This window comes from Lichenostomus cassidix, chromosome 2 (assembly GCF_008360975.1).
Source record: "Lichenostomus cassidix isolate B80296 chromosome 2, HeHo_3.0, whole genome shotgun sequence".
In the NCBI taxonomy this organism is placed as follows: Eukaryota; Metazoa; Chordata; class Aves; order Passeriformes; family Meliphagidae; genus Lichenostomus; species Lichenostomus cassidix.
The window spans coordinates 45,413,116-45,432,495 of NC_139482.1; the positions used below are offsets into that span (position 1 = coordinate 45,413,116).

The window sequence follows — 19,380 nt, forward strand, 5'->3', positions numbered from 1 at the left end:
TACACAGGGAAAAATCATTTGTCATCTCAGTGCCTATTCTTTGAGGGTTACCTTCATTTTTCTAGTAAACTGTTTTGGATAATGAACTTTCAGGAGTCTCTGAATACTTGTGGAAAGGGCTTTGATACACTATAACTAAGTCCGTTTGAACTGCTGTACAATTGAAATGCTTTAGAATGCTCTAGGGACACATAGATGGTGTTTTTGAAAGGTAAGATTTTAAAATTGCTGAAAAATGTTCCTTGAAAAACAACACGTTTTAGAGTTTTTGCTCCTTATCTTATGAGTGAAGTTTTGTTTTACCTGGAAAGCCTGCCTTACTAATTGGAGTAAGAGTGACCTGAATGGTAGCCATTAGAAACAGATATGTTTATTCATTGCAAAAAATGCATGATGCCTAAAATATTGTGTGACCTGCAAATGCACAGATATTTGAGCAGTTCATGGAAGAACTACCTGTGGAAATGGAAGGGCTAAGCTGTAGCAGAGAGTGTTTTCCGGGCTGATAAAGCCTGCTTCTCTGCAGGGCTCATTAGACTGGGCAGAACATCTTACTGCCTCAGCTGAACTGCTTCTGGGCTAACTGAAGCATCTTTGCACAGCAAAGCACTGTGCTTTGCAAGTGCTTCTTAAAAGTGAGCTTTCTGAGGTAAGGAGTATTTTTTAATAGTATTCTGCACTTTTGTGGCTCTAAATCAGTGGCTTACAAAATACTGTGACACTGCAAAAAATCCACTAGTGTTAGTGACTCCTATGAACAATCCAAGAAAAACAGATTTTATATGGGTTGGTCTAATTAACCAAGAGCATTATACATAAAAGGGGCCTTTTTAAAATTTAATTTCATTGGTTTTGCTTGAATCTGTTGCTTTATTGTGCTAGTGGATAGTACTTAGCAAATAATGCTGGAGTGAACCCATTCTCCTAACTTAGATCCTTGTTTTAGTGTGTGGTGAATTGCCTTTTTAAAGTGTGAATCTTTTATGTTAGCTAACTGTTCTCTGTGGCCAGCTTAGAGTACATGCTTAGATGATGGGAAGGAAATTTACGTAAACTTTACCATTTTACATATGGTAAGGGAAAAGAGAAGTGGAAAAAAGAAAATCCATTTTGAGTACCTAGTGCATGTAACTGTCCTAAAGAATCTGCCTGCTTATAAAGTCATGTCTGGTGGTCAAGAAATGTGTGTTTAGGAATGCAAAGACTAGTTAAATATCTTTGCTTGATAAAATTATTATGAACAAATCCCAGTGCACCTGCAATACTAGAAATTTCCTTTAATTTTCCTGTGGGTTTTTTTTTTTTCATTGTTCTCTCTGTCTTACGAATCAAAATGTGCAAGTATTTTTATGTTGTAGCTGTCAGTGAAATTATTTATTCATGGTAAGGTACCATAATTAAGGCATTATTAAAAGCTAATTAGATTATTTCAGTTAGGATACAAAGACACTTTAAAATTACTCTCCTAAACAGGAAATCTGAACAAAAAATGAAATTCATTGTATAAAATAACTCTCCAAGTACTTTGCCTTAGAGTAGTTTTAAATACTAATGATTATCTGATATTCTTGACCTGAAGCATGGAGGTATTTTAAGTGTCTCAAGTTAGACATATTAGATTTGTAAATCACTTTGAATATGGTGTGATTTTGGGGAGAGATTTTTATAAAAACCAGCAAGTGAGAGAACATTTCTATTCTGAACATTTATCTCAGATGGAAGGTTGAAAAGCTGAAGTTTGAGCATGGAAGAAATGTCTCTAAGAGACATTAAAAACACATGGAAAACTAAAAAATCTCGAACATTATATTTTGGTTTTAAGATAACTATAATGTGAGAATTGCTGATGATCAGATTTTTTTTAAAATACCAGCTCAGACAGCATAGCAAACTGCCTGCCACTTCTTTAAACATGATTTTCAGGGGAATTAGGCAATATCATTTTCAAAGATTAGTATCATCACCAACAAAAGATGGAGAGCATATAACATTTTTCCTTTATTTTGTTAAGGAGTGTCATCAGACTGAATGCATGTTCCCAGTAAGCCATCAGTTCACTACTGTTATTATCATTCTGTAACTTTCTCATAGAAAGTAGCTCGTTCTGCAAAGGTTTTTTAGTCTTTTCAACTGCTGCATTCCAAGTGACATATTTTTTGCATAAGAGTAATTTTCCCCTTCTGCTTTGTACATTAAAAAAATGAAATCTTTGGTAGATTTTCTTTGAGTAGATGCTTTTCTGTTTAGTTTTGAAGTTGTCATTTGTGTGTACTGCCTGAGCATGCATAAAGCTAACATTAGATAGATTATTACCTATGAAATTTTCTTCTTATCCACATATCATTGACAATCAGTGACCCTACTTGTAATTAATTTTTTTTTAAAAGAAACTGTTGCTGCAAGGATACTTTTTTTTCAGAAAACATATTCGTGCTCTAAAATGTAGGCACTCTATGACATTTGTATTTGTAGCTAATATAGCATAAAAATAAGGGCCTTTGAAATACAAATATTCAAATTAATTTAGAAATGTAGGCTGGTCTAGCTCTGAACCTCTGAAAATCAAATAATTATACTTCTAGATGAGGTGGTACATGCCCTTGAAAACCAAAGTAGGCAGATAATTGATTAAAGACTGTTTTATCTTCCCAAATAGATTTTGAAAAAAATCCATCCAGACCTTTTCTTCTTATCTCCCTTTAAATAAGTGCAACATGCCTGTCTTCAGGACAGCATAAGACTATGCTAAAAAGAAATTTATTAGTAATAAACTAGGAAATTGCTTCTCTCCAGTCTAGTTATTTGTTATTCATAAAACCTGGTGGATCTTAGGAAAGATAAACCTTTTCATGCAGCCTGTAAATATTACTTTTATTTTTTTTAAGTACCCATGGAAATAGCTTGAAGTTATAACCTTCTTCTTAAAAATACAAGGAAAAACAAGTTATAAGGTCAGAGATTCATAACAGAAAATTATAAGAAAAGAGCAGATTTAGAAAAAATAACGAATTTTAAAGCAAGGGATTTGAAAATTAGTTTTTCCTTTATTAAACACCAAAATCTTTCATGCAGATTTAGTTGTTGTTTTTTGTGATTTTTTTAATGAAGAATTCTTTACTCTTGGTTATCCATATTTTGGTAGTTGAAAGGGATTTTTAAATCAGATTTTATAATAGTGGATGGCTTTTGGACCTTTACGTGGGCCCATTACTTCCCAAGTTGCATCGATATCAAATTAGATTGTAATCCTACCATTTACTCTGTAACTGAGAATTTATTTGCAAGAATAAAGAAGTACCAACCCCTCCGGTATGGTATTTGTTAGGAACAAATTACTGTGCTGTAATAAATGGATTAACAAGGTAGTTTTTGGTAATGATCAGGGTCTTTCCTATGCCTTGCTGGTATCTGCTCTTTTAAAAGCAAACCACCTGTGCAGGTGACTTGTTTTAATTGTTGTAGTGCATTGTTTTCATGAACAACTGTCATTCCTGTAGGAATAAGGAGCAGTAACAGTAACCAGTTGCATTTTGGTGAGAGTATCGAATACTCTTTTTAAAGCTGACAAAAGAAAAAGGGGAAATGGATGGGGGAAGAGGGAGAGGCTTTCCCTCCCATTTCCTATTACCTTCTGAAATGCTGCAGTGATGGGTGATCACTAAACCTGTCACAGAGCACTGAAGAGCACATGCAGTGGACAGTGGAGCAGCATCTTACGTATTTGTAGAAGAGGTCTGATTTTTAGTAGGTATTTTATTTTTGTAGAAAATATGGTAATATCCTGTTATATATATTCACTGTACTGCTTTTTGATATGGGGTTCTATATGTTTGCTGTTATGCTAGTGCTTGGATCGCAGATGAGAAGCAGAAATGTAGTTTTTGGCAGAGTGGAATGGCTCCAGTGTGCTATTTTTCAAACCCTTTATAAACTCTTTTGTATGTTTCTGAGTTATTTCTGCTAATGTTCTGCAGTTCTTTGTCATGCTTATAAAGTATAAATAGAGATGCTAACATTCACCTTAATTTAAGCATGATGGCAGCCTAATGGAAACTTTTTACCAGACATCGTTCATTTAATCGAGGTTAGTAACTGGAATACACAGAAAATTATTTATAACAATAAATCTTACTGTGCTAAATGATAGGAAAAAAACCACCAAAACACATTTCAAGATTGGCAAGAATTTCCTGGCTTGTCTTCAGCAGCTCATTTCACTTGGTAGTGATGTAATTTCTCTTTCTTCATTAACTTGAAATGTTACTCCAAACCTTCATAGTTATAAAGTTAAATTCTGAGCTTGAGTGATCTTTTTGAATCCCAGTGACCACACAGCAATTTTTTTTTCAGTGACACAGTCTGCTGCATTTCTTTCTAAGCATCAATTTACTGTTTGTGAGAGAGCTACTACTCCTTGTAGCTCAAGCTTGGGTGCCTTGTAACATGCTTAGATTGGGAAATGTAATCTTTTTGTTTCAGTTGACTCATCTGCCCTTCAGGGCCAAAAGGACAAATCCCCATTCACTTTACCATTTTTATTTGACATCTCACTTTTGTTGTCCTACCTGTTTGCTTATTGCTCACATAATCTTATATTGTACTAAAAGGGATTGTGTCTCTTCTTTTGTGTGTCTGATACTCCAGTGATAAAAGCCTGTAGTGGCATCACATGGGCACAAGAACTGTAGTCACAGTGTGAAGAAGCAGAGGGGGGGGAAACTATTAAATGTGCTTAGTTGCAGAGATGGAAATCAGACTTACCAAGTGGGGTTTTTTCCAGAGCAGAGCACAGCGTTTTAATCAAGCAACTGTTTTTCATTACTAGGTCTTCACATGCTGAGCTGAAAACTTGCCATTAAATGTCTCTTTCTGATCTTGAAAGCCTCTTATACACACTTTCGAGGCACATCTATTCAAAGGTCACATTAATTGTTAAAAACAATGTTTCATCACTGTAGTATGAAGTTCAAAGCAACTAGAATATATAGTTGTAGAAAAATAATAAAAATTTTCTGCTAGAGCATTTCAGATGTCATTTGAGTAGCAGATGATATTGCAGGAGTTGTGTGTAGTGGGAAGCTAGGATGATAGGAGAGCCCACGTGAAAGACATTTCACATTTGGAGCTATTTCTGCTGCTTGATAACTACTCCAAATGGAATAAATTTTATCAGTGGCTTACTGATAGAGTTTTTGTCAGTAACTTTAAAATAAAGGGATGTTCACATTAATTTGAAGTTCAGTGTAAAAGCTGTCTTCCACTGTCTTCCACTTCAGGCAGATATGCAGGTTTCCATTGCACCTGTGGAACCTGTGTTTCTGTTGAGAAAACAGGGAGTCTGTAATGATGGGATCTGATAGTTATCTTGGCATATTAAGATGCTTATTTTAAATGCAGTTAGGTTTTTTTAAGAACAAACATTTAAAATATGGAACTTTGTAAGCAGTTGGTAAGTAGCTTGTTTTTTAGTTATCAGAGATCACAAAAAATTTAGCAAATGTTTTTGAGTTTTAAAAAAGCTATCCATGATATTGTTGGTTACTGTTCTTCTTATGTTGTCTTTTATTTTTTTCTGTCTTTATTTCCTTTGTAATCGTCCTCCTTATTTGTGACTTTTATGACTCATTTTTTCCATACTTTAACCTAGAGCATCCTCCTAACTTGAGCTTGCTTGCCTTTTGGAACAGTTGCTTATTTGACCTTTGAATGTGAGATATCCTTCCTGAGTCTTTCATCTTGAAATTCAGAATCTTACCCTATATTCCATCCTGTCTGCCCCACACACTCTGTCTGCCAACAGCCTGGGTTCCTCAGTGCTATTCCACTGTCCTCCTGCACCCACAGCTTCAGCTGTAGGCTCCTTGCTCTGCCTGCCTCACATCAGCCAGCTCCCTGCTGCCTCTGAGCATCGACAGCTTCTGCTCCTGCTTTTCATTGCTGAGCAACAGTGGAAAAGGCAGCCTGGCTAGGATGGCTTCTTCAAGAGAAATCTACTTTTTTTCTAGTTTAGCTGTTTCCTTGATCAGGCAGCTGTGATCAGTTCCATTCATCTTCTGGTCTTATATCTATCAGCTTTAATCTTACGTAATTGTTATTCCATGTTAACAGGGGAACTTTTTCTTCTGCATTAAACCCACACAAAGCCCATATTCTCTGGTTTTGTTTACAGGTGAATATCACTGATTGTAAGCATTAGACAAATAAATGGGTTTGTACATGAATACGTGCATAAATGTTTACTCTATGGAATATATTATACAGTCTTGGGTTAATTGTTAAAGTTAAAACAATGTAGGAAAATAGTAACGATAGTTTCAGGATTTTTGTTTTATTATTACCACAGGAGGTAACCACTTGCTCACCAGAGTACTACAAATGGACACAGTATCTCTTTCTTAAGCTTTTTGAAGCTGGGATGGTGTATCAAAAAGAGGTAGGTGTAAACTTTGACCTTCAATATTTTGCAGGTACACTAATTTAAGTTACTTACATCGGTGGTACATTTCTGGATTGTCCATTCACAATTTTAAAGTGATTGTGCTCTGTTAGTTTTAGATCACTCTAAAATAGAATTAATTTTATATATAATAGAATTTTCTATGTACCATTTTATAGCTAACTAAATGGATGTCCATTGCAGCAAGTAAAGTCAGAAGCATTTCTGTGTCAGAGATTTGCATTGAATTTCAGGATCAGAGCATAGCTTTTAGTTGTTTACTTCCCAGCTTTAATATATAATTTTCTAGATTTTAACTTCTCTCATGGAAATATATGATATTGTGATCATTACAAGTCTCTTCAGCAGTGACATTACTTACCTCTATAACATTTCTGTAATAGTGTCTCAGAACTGATGGATTTGGATAGGATAATTGGAGATTAGGTGCATAACCATCCTATTCCTGATCCCTTTTTGTGATCCCAAAAACATTAAAGAAGCATGAGGTGTCATAAGACTATGACAGCTGTTCATCAGTTACCAGTCCATTAAGAAATTACAATATTTTGTAAATAACATGTATCAGGCTTTCTGAAAAGTGAAGGTTTCAGTTAATTTCTTAAACACAAGATGAAACAAGATGTTGAATGAGCAGTCAGAGAACTCTCTGTATAGCCAAGGCAACGCAGTTCCAAAATACCTGAACAGCTGCACTTTAACAAAGCTGCAATTTAGTGAATGTTTCTAAGTTAAAATGGAAACTAAGATTTCTTAAATATGCTTTGATATTTCATTTATATTCTGTAGAAACCAGGAAACCCCATAGGATATAATTAAGGACGTACTCCAATTGTTCTCTGAACCTGGAGAAAGAGATTGGTGGTGAAAGGTAGCATTTAGGATGGCAGGGTGTTACTGAGCTATTTCTCCTATTTGCATTTGTGTTCAGAGATCTTAAATGACAACCAGCAAAACCCCTCAATATTTGATATATGCTAGCATGCTGGATTTTTTTTCTTTTTTTTCTTCTGTAATTATTATTATCTTGTAATAAAAAAGATTCAGCCCCTAGCTTTGTTATAACAAACATATTTTTATCTGTAAATTTTATTGCTTGACAAGTGAACCCAGGTGAATCCGAAAAGTACAAGGCTTGCTGCTTTATTCAAAGCAGGAGTGATATACAAAATAAATTTTGCATTCAGGTTCCAAGTACTGTGGGATCCTGGAGGTGTTTGGATACCAGTGATTGAATCTACTTCCAACTTCCATCTGCTTTTAAGTCAAGGATCAGTTTGAGGACTTAAATCAGCATCTGTCAGCCTGTAGGGGATGTAATCTCTGGTGGATATGAACTGGTTGCTTTTTGGCAGGAAACAGATGGCAGAGAGAGCCCATAACCCTGGGTCTCTTTGAACAGTCATATATACTTAAAGCATATATTTGCCTCATGTTGTCAGTGTATCTGCAATAGGTATTAAGCAGCACTTTTGCACAGCTTGAAGTCTCCTGTATTACAATTTCATTTTGGGTACAAGAAATAATTCATAGCCTTACTGTGACAATAAGAATAAGGCAAGTAAGAGCGTTAGCCTAGTTAATGCTCTGTTCCAGGAGTATGCGCGTCTGACCAGAAATTACCCTGGCAGGAAGACACGGGCTCAGCATGTCCAGGAGCTGCAATTAGGGAGGATTAACCATGTCTGTCTGAGTGCTGCAGCATCCATAGAGGGCATCTTTATTCACCGTAGCAAAATCCTCTCTCTTTTTCCTGCAGTACTCACCTAGTCAATGTACTGTAGAGGTTATCGACCTGGCCAGATGTGAGTGTCTCACTGAGGTTAATACCTGCCCTGACTGTTACTTTGATCAGATACCTGTAATCTGTAGTGGACCCAGAGACAGCAAGCCTGGGTCTTACACTTTAGAGACCTGAAGTTAGACAAGATGAATTCTATCCTAAAACCATATGGTCTACATTGGCGTAGTGAGGAGAGCAAGATAATTGGTGTGCTCTGAACACTCTTGCACTGTGCTTTCTTTGTGTAGATGACTTTTAGCAGCTTCCTGAGGTCACAGTTTCAGAGGCTGTCATTGTCAAGAAGTTGCCTTTGTGAGGTACAAGTAGGAACTAAAGACTTCATTTATTAGCCAGGTTCTAAATATTAGTCAAAAGTCTGTGAGAGATGGAAGTCTGTGAGAGATGGAAGAAACAAAATGTAACCTAAAAAATTCAAAGACGCGACCTTTCAACTAACGATTTCTCATGCACATAAGCTAACAATTTCATAAAGCAAATGCACATTTGCTTTATGTTTTGTAGGATTTTTAGCTGTATCTTCATGAGTTGTAACAGGAAGATTTGTTATGCAAAATAATTATGTAAATCGTTTCAGTTACCTTCTAAAATTTTCACCATGAATTCTATACAATAACATCAAAATAGAAGCAGTATTTTTTCTCAACTTCGAGTCACAGCCAGTTTAATACAAGCTTATGCTAATACAACTTTATGCAACTGGTATTTTATTAGTTCTCAATATTGTCTGATTTATCTCTCTTTAGGTGTTACTTTAACTTTGTAGTAGTGTGGGGTTTTTTCAGAACTTTATAAATTAAAAGGTCATTACTTTAGAGCCACGTTCATATGATGTTGTATTATTACTGAAGAAGCAGTGTTTTCTGAAAGTCTGGAAAGTAGATTTTTAATAGTGGAATATATTGATTTCTTCTAATTTCCCAATGAATTTTCATAAGCCTTTTGTAAAATCCAGTGGGGTGTTATTGGTTGGTAACAGATAAAAGGTAGGCAAAAAGTAAAAAGTTTAACTTCCAGTCTTAATTCACAGAAGCTTCATTTGAAGGCAAGTTTATTTTTATCAACTACTAACTTTCATTTAATAATAATTTTTTTATAAATCAGTGTAGTCAAACTTCGTGCTCACACAGTTGTGAGCAGTATTTCTAAGCAAGAGTATCCTTGCATCTCTCTTTTAAGATTTGTAAAATGGTTGTGGTATTTACTATTTCTAATAATATACAGCATATTTAAAATGAAGCAATATTAGTTGTTTGGAAACTGGTCAGAAGGTGATCAGTTATAGATAAAATATAAGGTAAGCAATTTAAGTACAGTTACTATTTTTTGACTGAGATACTAAGTCCTCCCTGTACCCAGAGAAGTAATTTGAATTTTTTAAAAAATGTTTAATGTGTTAGATCTCTATGGAACTGTAGCCACTGTTTTTCAGTCAGACTGATTTAGCTCAAATACTAAATAACACTCAATATAATGGATTACTCTATTTCTTTGTTTATATTTTTTTCTTTCTATTCATTTTTTCAAGTTAATGTCTAGCATTTAATGCCACTTTTGGATAGGATTCTTTTATGATCTTAGATGCTTTTTGATAAGTGACCAGCTAAATTGTTCAGCACTGTGGGACGGTGAGTTTGATTTTTGCTCCTGTCACAGTATGTTACGTCTGGTATTTCAGTTAAATCAAAGGCGAAAAAAAGGTTTGTGGAGTTCAACACCAACATTAATTTCACTTTATATTTTCCTTATTGCATTTGGAAAGATGATTCCAAAAGTAATTCACCCAGTTGACAGAAGTTACATAGAGGTAGTATCAACACTTTCACTTGAAATACAGTTGACCACTGTAATACTTTTTTGTGATTCTCTCCTCTTAAGTTGGACATCCTTGTTTACCCATCTCCCTCAGTCTGACTCAACACTTTTGGATTAGTAGTAAAGAGCTTTTAAGCATCAGACTATGTTATTTGCAGTATAGTCAATTGGAACACATATATACCAGTCAAGTGTCAGCCTATCCTGCTACCATGATCAGTCTAGGCAAACCTTGCCAACTGCATTCTTGGGTCTTTTGAGTTCTGAGAAGATGAATATTCAAAATTTTCCAGCTGAGTCCATGCTGCTGATTCAAATAAATGTCTTAAAATACAGAAAACTCAGCTAAGCTTTCAAGGTATGCTTCTGGATAATTCATTTGGCATCTCTCAAGTAAGATTCTGGTTTTTTAACTGGCCACTGAAAGTATTTTTTCTTCCTGCAACAACTTTTTTTTTTATTAGGCCTTGGTTAACTGGGACCCAGTGGATCAGACTGTTCTAGCTAATGAACAGGTGGATGACAATGGTTGCTCATGGCGTTCAGGAGCAAAAGTGGAGCAGAAATACCTCAAACAGTGGTTTATCAAGACAACTGCTTATGCAAAGGTATGACAATACAGTTTTGGGAAATTCTGTTAGCACTTCAAAGAAGTGACTTTTTCTCCAGAAATATTAATCAAGCTGAATGTGATCCTTTGTAGATACATGTTTGAATAATATATAATTGCATAATAATACATGCAGTCTATCCCTGTGTATGTGTGTATATAAAAATTATTGTCCCTGAAATCTTTCTGTTCATCTCTTTAAGAATTGTAGGTAATGTGGGATTTTTTGAAGAAAAAGTTTTGAAGTTTTGAAGAAATCAAAAAACATAAATTAGAGGGGAATGAATGAATTCTGTATTCACACATTCACATCCTGTATTTACCATCAAGTGCTTTTCTGCATATTTTGAGTGTAGAGCTGTGCAAGACTCATTTGCTGAGTCAACCTATTGGACTTGTGGGCATTTTATAATGAAAGTTGTACAGCCTTCATTTCCACCTGTGTCTGAAGCATTCTTTGTGTTTAACTGGTTTTTATTGAAGATTCATTTGCACCTTCTACTTCACTTCATTCTCTACTCTATTTGATTGTCTGTAATTTTAAAAATGTCTTCAAGTTACCTAAACATCGTTTTTTCTTATGAGCTCAAATTTTCATTGTGCTGGGACAAGGTAGCTTCCACACATAGAAATTCTTCAACAGAAGTTTTGGCTTTATGCTCTCTGAGATGAAAGCATCAGCTTCCTGTCATGTCTGGGTGAAGTATTTATTCCATCTGAGTGTTTTGTGTATTAAGACTTCAAATACAGATTGAGGTTTATTCCCAAGAAAATATTAAAAATTCGTCTTTGATCCTTTTCCGGCGTCTCAGATTCAAAAAATCAAATTTCCACCATCATTCAGGGAGAAGTCTGTGTTTCACTCTAGGTCTATTCATAGTAAAGAGAAAAGCTTGAGACATCCTGCCTGATGCTTTGATTCCTCATACACAGAGAGGTACTTGAGATACATGTTTTTTGATTGTGCTGCCTATTCTGGCAGTAAGGAGGGAACATTTGCAATAGCTGAAGGAAAAATGGAACATGTCTGCACAATCACAAAATAAACACAATGTTCTGAGCTTTTTTTTTCCCAGTTCCTTTGTCACCAGGTTTCGTTATGACATTTATGATATTTTAGAGTCTGCCCCAACTCACTGTTTCCCTCAGTTTGAAGCTGGAGCTTCATTAGTATTTCTGCCTTTACTGATCAGTCTTTTGTCTATTGCCTGTATACAGGTTGTAGGATGTTATGGATGATATTTCTGGTCTGTATCCATGCTTGCACCAAATTACTTATATCCATTAAGTGGGGTGAATCAGCCCTAAATTTTACTTATCGAGACCAAAAAACACGACTGAGGAGCTTCTCAGTAACCTTGAAAACACCCTTGGTTTATGGATTTATTACGTCTTGCTCAATATCCACCCCCCTTGTCTTTTGTATTTAGTCTCTTACCTAAGAAATGCTGTTGCAGGAAAAGCACAATCTCTTGGGCAGATCATGTCTCCATCATGTCATTCCCCAGTAAGCAGGCTTATCTTATGGTAAGAAGGAACTTTTGCCTCCACAACAACCCCTCATCTTTCCCCCAAAGATGTCACCTCAGAAGACTGCCATATCCCCTACCTACATGGAGGGCAAATGTGCAAGTGACCTTTTGTTCCTGAACATCTTAGTGACATGAATAAGAGCTGCTTCTGGTTTTCATTTCGGGAAGAACATTTGTATCAACTCCTACAAAACTTTAAAGTATTGCTGCAAAGGACAGTTGAGTATTGTAGAGATCTCCGTGAAGATTTCCCAAAATTTTGTTCTGTTTGTGATTGATATTCTGTAGGCTCTGTGCTAGCTGATGCACAACCAGATCGATGAATGATGCCATACTGTGCTTCCAGCTCAAGTGCTTTGGCAAGCGTTACCTTCATGTTCTCCCACTTCTTGTACAGTGACAGATGCTACCAAGAATCAGCAGGTGGTTTGGATTTTCCTTTTTACTCACCCTCCACTCACTCCTATTTTTGTTGCTGTGGTTCTCTTTAAACAGTCTCACTCTGCTTCTTTTGGCAAAGCTTTTAAACATTTGGTTGTAGAGGGGGAAAAAATAACTTTCTCCCTCTCTGTCCCCCCCCACCTTCATATAAGAATAGCAGATTACCAGGCTCTGCTATATGAAGTCCAGTATCTGGTAGTAGATGGATTTCATGCTTGGAAGATTAGGACAAATAAAGTCCCTTTTTTAGTAATTTTTTTCTTTTAAGTTGCAAGAGACTAGATAACATAGCATGTTGTGTTTTACTTTCTGAAGAAGACTGGTTTGGTCATACAACTCCAAATGGCCCATGAACTGCAAGCCACAATTGAAGACAGTCCACAGGAAGGAAACTGTATCTGAGCTGATAGTGGCCAAGTATTTCAGTCTCTTAGGAACTCTGTGCGCACACTGACATAATCAGGAAGCTTCACACTAGCATTTTGACAGAAGCCAAATTACAGATCTGAAATGCTACAACTTTGGCTTCTCTTTCTGAATAATTTGACTAATTATCCTTGAAACATCCTTGCACACATTCTTCGTTCCTCATGGTAGTCATGCCAGTACTTCTCCAGGAGTGGTAAAAGCCATGAATCCTTCCTCCAAAAGCTGTTTCTTTTGTCCACTTTTTCTTTGGATTCAGGCTGTTTGATCTTAATCTATATTGTTCTCCATTGTTGAAATTGTTGAACACCCTGGTTAGAGCAATCACTCTTCCTAGCCTATTTCCCTACCTCTTTTCAAAAGCTCTTGCCAGAAGACTGGGCTTTATCAAGAGGGAGACCTTCATTTGCCTTTATCATTTACAGAACCTTTCTTCTTGGAGTGGAGGGTCCAGATTTCATGGAGCTAGTCGTAATAGGTGTAGAGGATAGAGACATCTTTTTAACTTTAAGAAGCTAAAGATCTTTAATTGCTAATACAATTTCAGGATGATAACATTAGTGGTGATGATACCGTCACTTCAGCAGGGGGGATTATTTCATGTCTCCTGATTTTGAAGGCACTTATTTCCATAAAGAGTTTTTCCTGGCTTACATAACAGACCAGAACCACTACCAGTACAACTTTATTTCTGAAATTCTTTCAGAGACTTCAGATATTTATGCCTCTAATGATAGATTAGTACAGCAATTCGATTCTTTATGGATATCACTTCCCTTTTTAGTCAGTTGTTTGATAATTCATATGCCAGAATCCTGTAAAAGGGAAATCTTAGGGGACATTATAAAAATCTGTAATGTGCCTGCGGATTTCAAATCCATGTTCAACTTGTTTTGCATTAGAACACTAATATAAATGGAAACTTGCCCTTCCAGAACCTGTCTGGACCAGAGTCCTTTATTCCCCATTTCTGAGTCAATTGCCTGTTGAACATCTTTTGTCCAATTCTGTTTTTTAAAAGGTGTCTGGAAGGTTAAGACAAGATGGTGTCAGGTTAGCATGGTCAAAATCATTTGGATCCAAACATCTACATTTTCTGTCAGTATAGAGCAGCATTTAGGTCTTTGAGTTGTACTGCCAGAATTTGTATCAGAGCCCACATGGCCCTTTATTTCCTCACAGCTTGGACAAGTTCACAGGCACAGAGCAGATTTAATCATTCCTTGTGCAAGATGTTTTTCCTGGGTTTGGAAAAAGGTAGAGAGCTAAGTGGATCAGGCTTTCAGTCAGCTGTATGATGAGATTTCTGCTATCCACTGTAGTTTCACTATTTCTTATTTTGAAATTAAAAATTGGAAGGCACTAAGAGACTATCTGAGAGTAATTTAATTCTTGCGCCTTTTGGAGAAGACCTGCATTTTTTTTCTGACTTTGGCTATTTTTAGACTTAGAGGGTTAGAATTCTATGAGTGTCTCACTCATTTTTCTACAGTCAGGTCTTTATCTGGTTTTGATGTATCATGGGGAAAGCCATTTAATTCTGGCCACCTTTTGCTTGTACCTTCAATGGTGGCTAATATTTCTTCTGAAAAGTTACAGAAATTCAAGACCAGGTGTCAGAAAGTTCCACCTTCCTTGCCCTTCTTCTGAAAAATGGCTCTCTGCGAATCCGTTTCCTATTCCTTCCCAAAGTTCTACCTGAGTTTTCTATAAATTGACATAGTGGGAACCTATTTTGGAAAAAAAACCTTTATTTCTTTTAACCTGATCCATTCCTGTGCGGCTTAGAGGGGAATACATGTTTTTATTCCATAACCTTGTTTCATAGAAAAGGTTCCATTTGAAATACATTTAACGAATCTTCTATCCCTTAATTTTTCATGCAAATTTCCATCTAGCAATAATGGCTGAATATGTATGGATACAACCTGTTTTCTGTTTGTAGCATCCACAAATTATTTTGTTGTAACTTTTCATCCTATTTATAGTGCATGTTGATGATCTACTCTAGTCATCCGTGTTCCTCTCTTTTACCCATTTATCATTTTATATTTTCCCTTGTATCCCACAACCTTAATGGAAATAAAAACTAATCAGAGTAATCTTCATCTACAGTGCTTACATTACAGGTCAAATAGCAGCCAGGAGTTACATAATCAATAATGGTGTATGAAGTTGTGTGTTGCAGGAGGCAGTGTTTCATTCCTACACACAGTTTTTCAGATTTCTGTGTGTCCAGAGGAATCATCTCCTGTGGATTTGCTTTGATTTCTTTTTTGCTCCTTTACCAGCTCATATTCCTTTCTTGCAGTAAAAATTGCAAACAAAGCAGTGTTGGCTCACATGGCAATTTACCATTGGCAACGAGTGTTTTTCAAAGGGCAAAAATATTGACCATGCTTTTAATGCTTAGCAGAAGGTATTTTGCTTATGTAAAGTAATAAAGTAATCGTGACCCGTTTTTTAACCTGTAGGGTGCATATGAAATCATCTAGCAGCTTTTATGGATTTTCAGAGAACATTTTAATTGTCATTTTTCTTTTGATATATTTCTTTGATAAAAGTATAATGCCTTAACTGATGGCATTATTATTCAAATTGTTGTCTGTGCATTTAAGATGTTTAAGCTAAAACATTTAGTTGCTATGGTTACCCAGCTGAATTGGTAGGCAGATTCATTGGAAAAATCTGTCTGTAAATGTTAGTATTTTCTCTGTGTACCTGTAAATTGCTTTTATGGGGGTTTTCATGCATGGTCAACTGAGTCCTCGAATCAGAATCAGCAAGATTAGTCTTTTTATAATCCCTGTTCTTCCTAAATTAATTTGATACAATTCTTTTTCATATTTTACTGTACAAAAATGATTCAAATAGATGGAAAATAATATTTTCTTGAACAAAATAAAATAGAAGCAACTTTAAAACTTCAAGTTTTGCATTAAATCATCTCCCTTTTTTGCACAGCATTAGGACAGTCTGTTTAATTCGAATACTGGGGAACATAACCAACAAAATTCTGCTGTTGTAATTTGCAGTTGCCATACAGATAAGAAGTACCTTTTCTTAGATAATTTTTTTTGTACAGACATTTAGAGATAAACCCTTCTCATTTTATGTGGATTGCAGGAACACAGATGTTGGGCATGGTGCTGACTCTGTGGAGGGAAAACAGCAAATGAACTGCAGCTCTACTCCAGCTTTTCTCTGGCTTTGCACTGCATCTGACAGCCCTTTTGTCTTGTCCAAATAGATTTGGAATTATTTCATGTAATTGTGTTTTGCTTGATTTTTTAATTTTGTATTTTATTTCTGAGATATTAAGCAGAATGGTAATGAAATATAATGAAACTGAAGTACTGCATTTCAGGATGTTAGGAGTCTTGGCAGCACTTTGGATTTCATAGCAGGAGGTAATGCCTCATCACTGAGGAGAACTGAAATGCTGGCTCTTTTTCATTCTTTATGTGTGATTTTTTTCAATTCCCATGCTTGGAGACTAGCTCATAGTTGTCTTCTCCCAATGGAACAGGCCTGATAAACCTTGCTTTGAAACTCTTCTCTTGAGTCAGGCTGAGAGCTGTCTCCTGGACAGGGACCAAGAGCAATGCTCCCTCAGCTTGCTTAGCACTTCATTAATAAGAAATGACACCTGTTTTGTCAGCTTGGCAAGACAGAAAATTGTTTGTGGATATCCAGACCAGGCTCGTCTGGATAACCTTAGTTTAAACACAGCATCTCATTTGATGCTACAGCAATATAAATATAAGTTTCTGTTGGTATGAGGTTAACCAAAACAGTGACTACTCAGTACTATTAAAAATTATAACAAATGTTTTTAAAGAGCTTTTATATTTATAGAGTCAGTTACTCATCACAAGGACACACTTTGTTATATTGGAAAGGGATTATCTTCCCTTTGGTAATTTAAGCAGAGAACAGCTCTGAAGAGCAAATCTGGAAAATAATGCTGGATTTACTTTTTGCTTTTAAGAAATAATTTATTTGCCTCAGTTCTGTGTAATCACACCAGAGGTGTTTGTTGACCATAAATTGTAGGGTAGGGAAATGGGAAAACGGCTGACAGTTTAGAGATTTATGAGGAAGAATTTTAAGTGTACACAGTATCTGTGTTATTGCTCCTCTTTAATGTATGTTTCCAGTATTCTTCACACACGGGAAATAAAAGTCAAGAGTGACCTACAATAGTACAGACAGAAACTACTGAAGGAAAAAAAATAAACCAAGAACATATTAAATACCAGCAGACGCTGTACAACATAATCACAGTTGGAACCGTGCAACATAGTGCAAAATAAAACAGTGGGCAGCCTAACTTAATTTCTAGTACTTTAGTTAATATATAAAGTTGTATTAAATGGTTTTGTTTATTATTGAGTTTATATTTGGTTGCTCTTTCAGGAGTTTGATCAAATAAAGTGAAGAATTTCATTTTAATCCAAACAGGGCTTGGATATTTATTTGACTCTTCCTCAGAAGCAAAGCTTTTTAATTTAATTTTAATTTTGTAGAATGCAATTTTATTTTGCCAATTAATTGAATTCTTCTGAAAAGCAACCTTTTGCTGACTTTTTTTATTTTAGTCTTGTTACCATGCAGATTTGTCAGACTTCATTGAAGTGTCTTCATTGAAAAAGGAGTACACATTTGACTTTAGCTTATATATAGATTTTTCACTTTATTTCATTTACTATCATAGAGGACCTAAATTACTCTCACTAAGTATGAAATTAGTAGCAGGTATTGGTCTACTAAAAATTTTAGTTCATGGAGTCAGACTGAATTTTTAGGGGCTAAGGAGAATCCTTTGAACTACAAGCAGAAGGACTTTTGGAGTTGAAATGCTCTTGGGAAATTGTAAAGCACTTATGTTCTTCAGTTTTCTGAATCTTTTTTGCCTGAAGATTCCATAACTGAAGTTCTGTTTCTGTCATGATCTTCAGCAGACTAAACAGCTAGAAATGTGAGACCAGTTTTCCACATACAATGTGTTACTTCTAGCTTCAGGCTTGGTCATCCTTGTCTGTGATGAATTTTCAGCAAAATTATCTTGATTTTGATCATATCTCTGATCATCTGAGATAGCTGACTTTCATTTCTGGCTGTGCCAGAATTTTCCATGTGTTCTGAAAGAGTAAAGAAGTCCTGTGAAGTCCATTGGTTTATCCTTAGTCTCCAACTTGTTCAGGTGTAAGAGCCTTTAAGTTATTCTCATCCCTGAACACAACTTTGATTTCTTTAACTTTTTCCTGAGTCTGTCTATCTTTAGATCTGAAAGATTGCCAAAATGTATTTATGCTATTCCTTTACTTATTTATTAAGATGGGAGTAATTTCTCCTGTAATTAGATGTTTGCATTTGAAGTTTTCTTGTCTCTTCCCAAATGATGAAAAATTAAAACACAGACTCTGCTACCTAATGTTTCCAAATTTCTCACTATAAGTCATAATCAGACATTTGAAAATTGAGTTTATTTGATAATCTTAGCACTTTCTGCTTACTGGATTGTAATATTGCTGTTTTTCTTTGTCCCCTGCAAAATCCAAGGTGGTTTCACTTTGGTTTATTTGCCTGTGGACTGGGAGTCTTCTTGCTGATTGTCTTCTCTGTATTAAAAAATCTGATTAACAAATTTGTGGCAGAAATAACTAAAAGTTACATACACATTTTTAAGGATCAGAATTTTTGTTTAAGGAATTATATCAGTAATTTTAGAATCATAGAATATTAAGGGATTGGAATGGGCCTAAAGATCATCTAGTCCCAGCCCCTTTTGCCATGGGCAGGGATGCCACCCACTAGACCAGATTGTTCAAGACCCCATCCAACCTGGCCTTGAACTCTGCCAGGGTTAGCAAATTGAAAAAAAAAATTGGAGCTGAATTCATGGGACTACTTGAATGATTGAGAAGGTGTTATACCAAACATGGCAGTGATTTTTAAAAAAGAACATGGATGCAAAATTCAATGGAGTTGATATTTAAATTTCCAAATACTAACTTAAAATATTCAGGAATTTCTACGCTAGCATTGGTCAATAGTTTTGTGTACCCAAACAGTCTATTTGTAATTTTTTTATGTTAGTAATAGCTCTAACATATATTTGTGGGCTTGTATTTTGCATGGCATAGTGCAGTTGGATTTGAAAATGAAAAGGGTTTTTCAAGGGTTTTCCTTAAGCTATTTTTTAAAGGGTCCTAGTTTGCATGGAAGAATTTCGAATGTACAAGTGCACTAATGTTTGTAAAAATTAATGTTTCTCTACTTTCCTGCTAGTGAG

At 35.6% G+C, this 19,380-nt stretch overlaps 1 protein-coding gene across 2 annotated transcripts in view; it reads left to right on the plus strand.

The window, feature by feature from the left end:
* Positions 1–19,380, plus strand: part of LARS2 (leucyl-tRNA synthetase 2, mitochondrial) — a 95,587-nt gene that overhangs the window by 29,636 nt on the left and 46,571 nt on the right. For both annotated transcript variants that reach the window (XM_085051364.1, XM_085051365.1), the window contains exons 6-7: positions 6,344–6,433; positions 10,538–10,681. In XM_085051364.1, the coding sequence (XP_084907490.1) occupies positions 6,344–6,433; positions 10,538–10,681 (234 nt within the window). The remainder of the gene's footprint in view (positions 1–6,343; positions 6,434–10,537; positions 10,682–19,380) is intronic.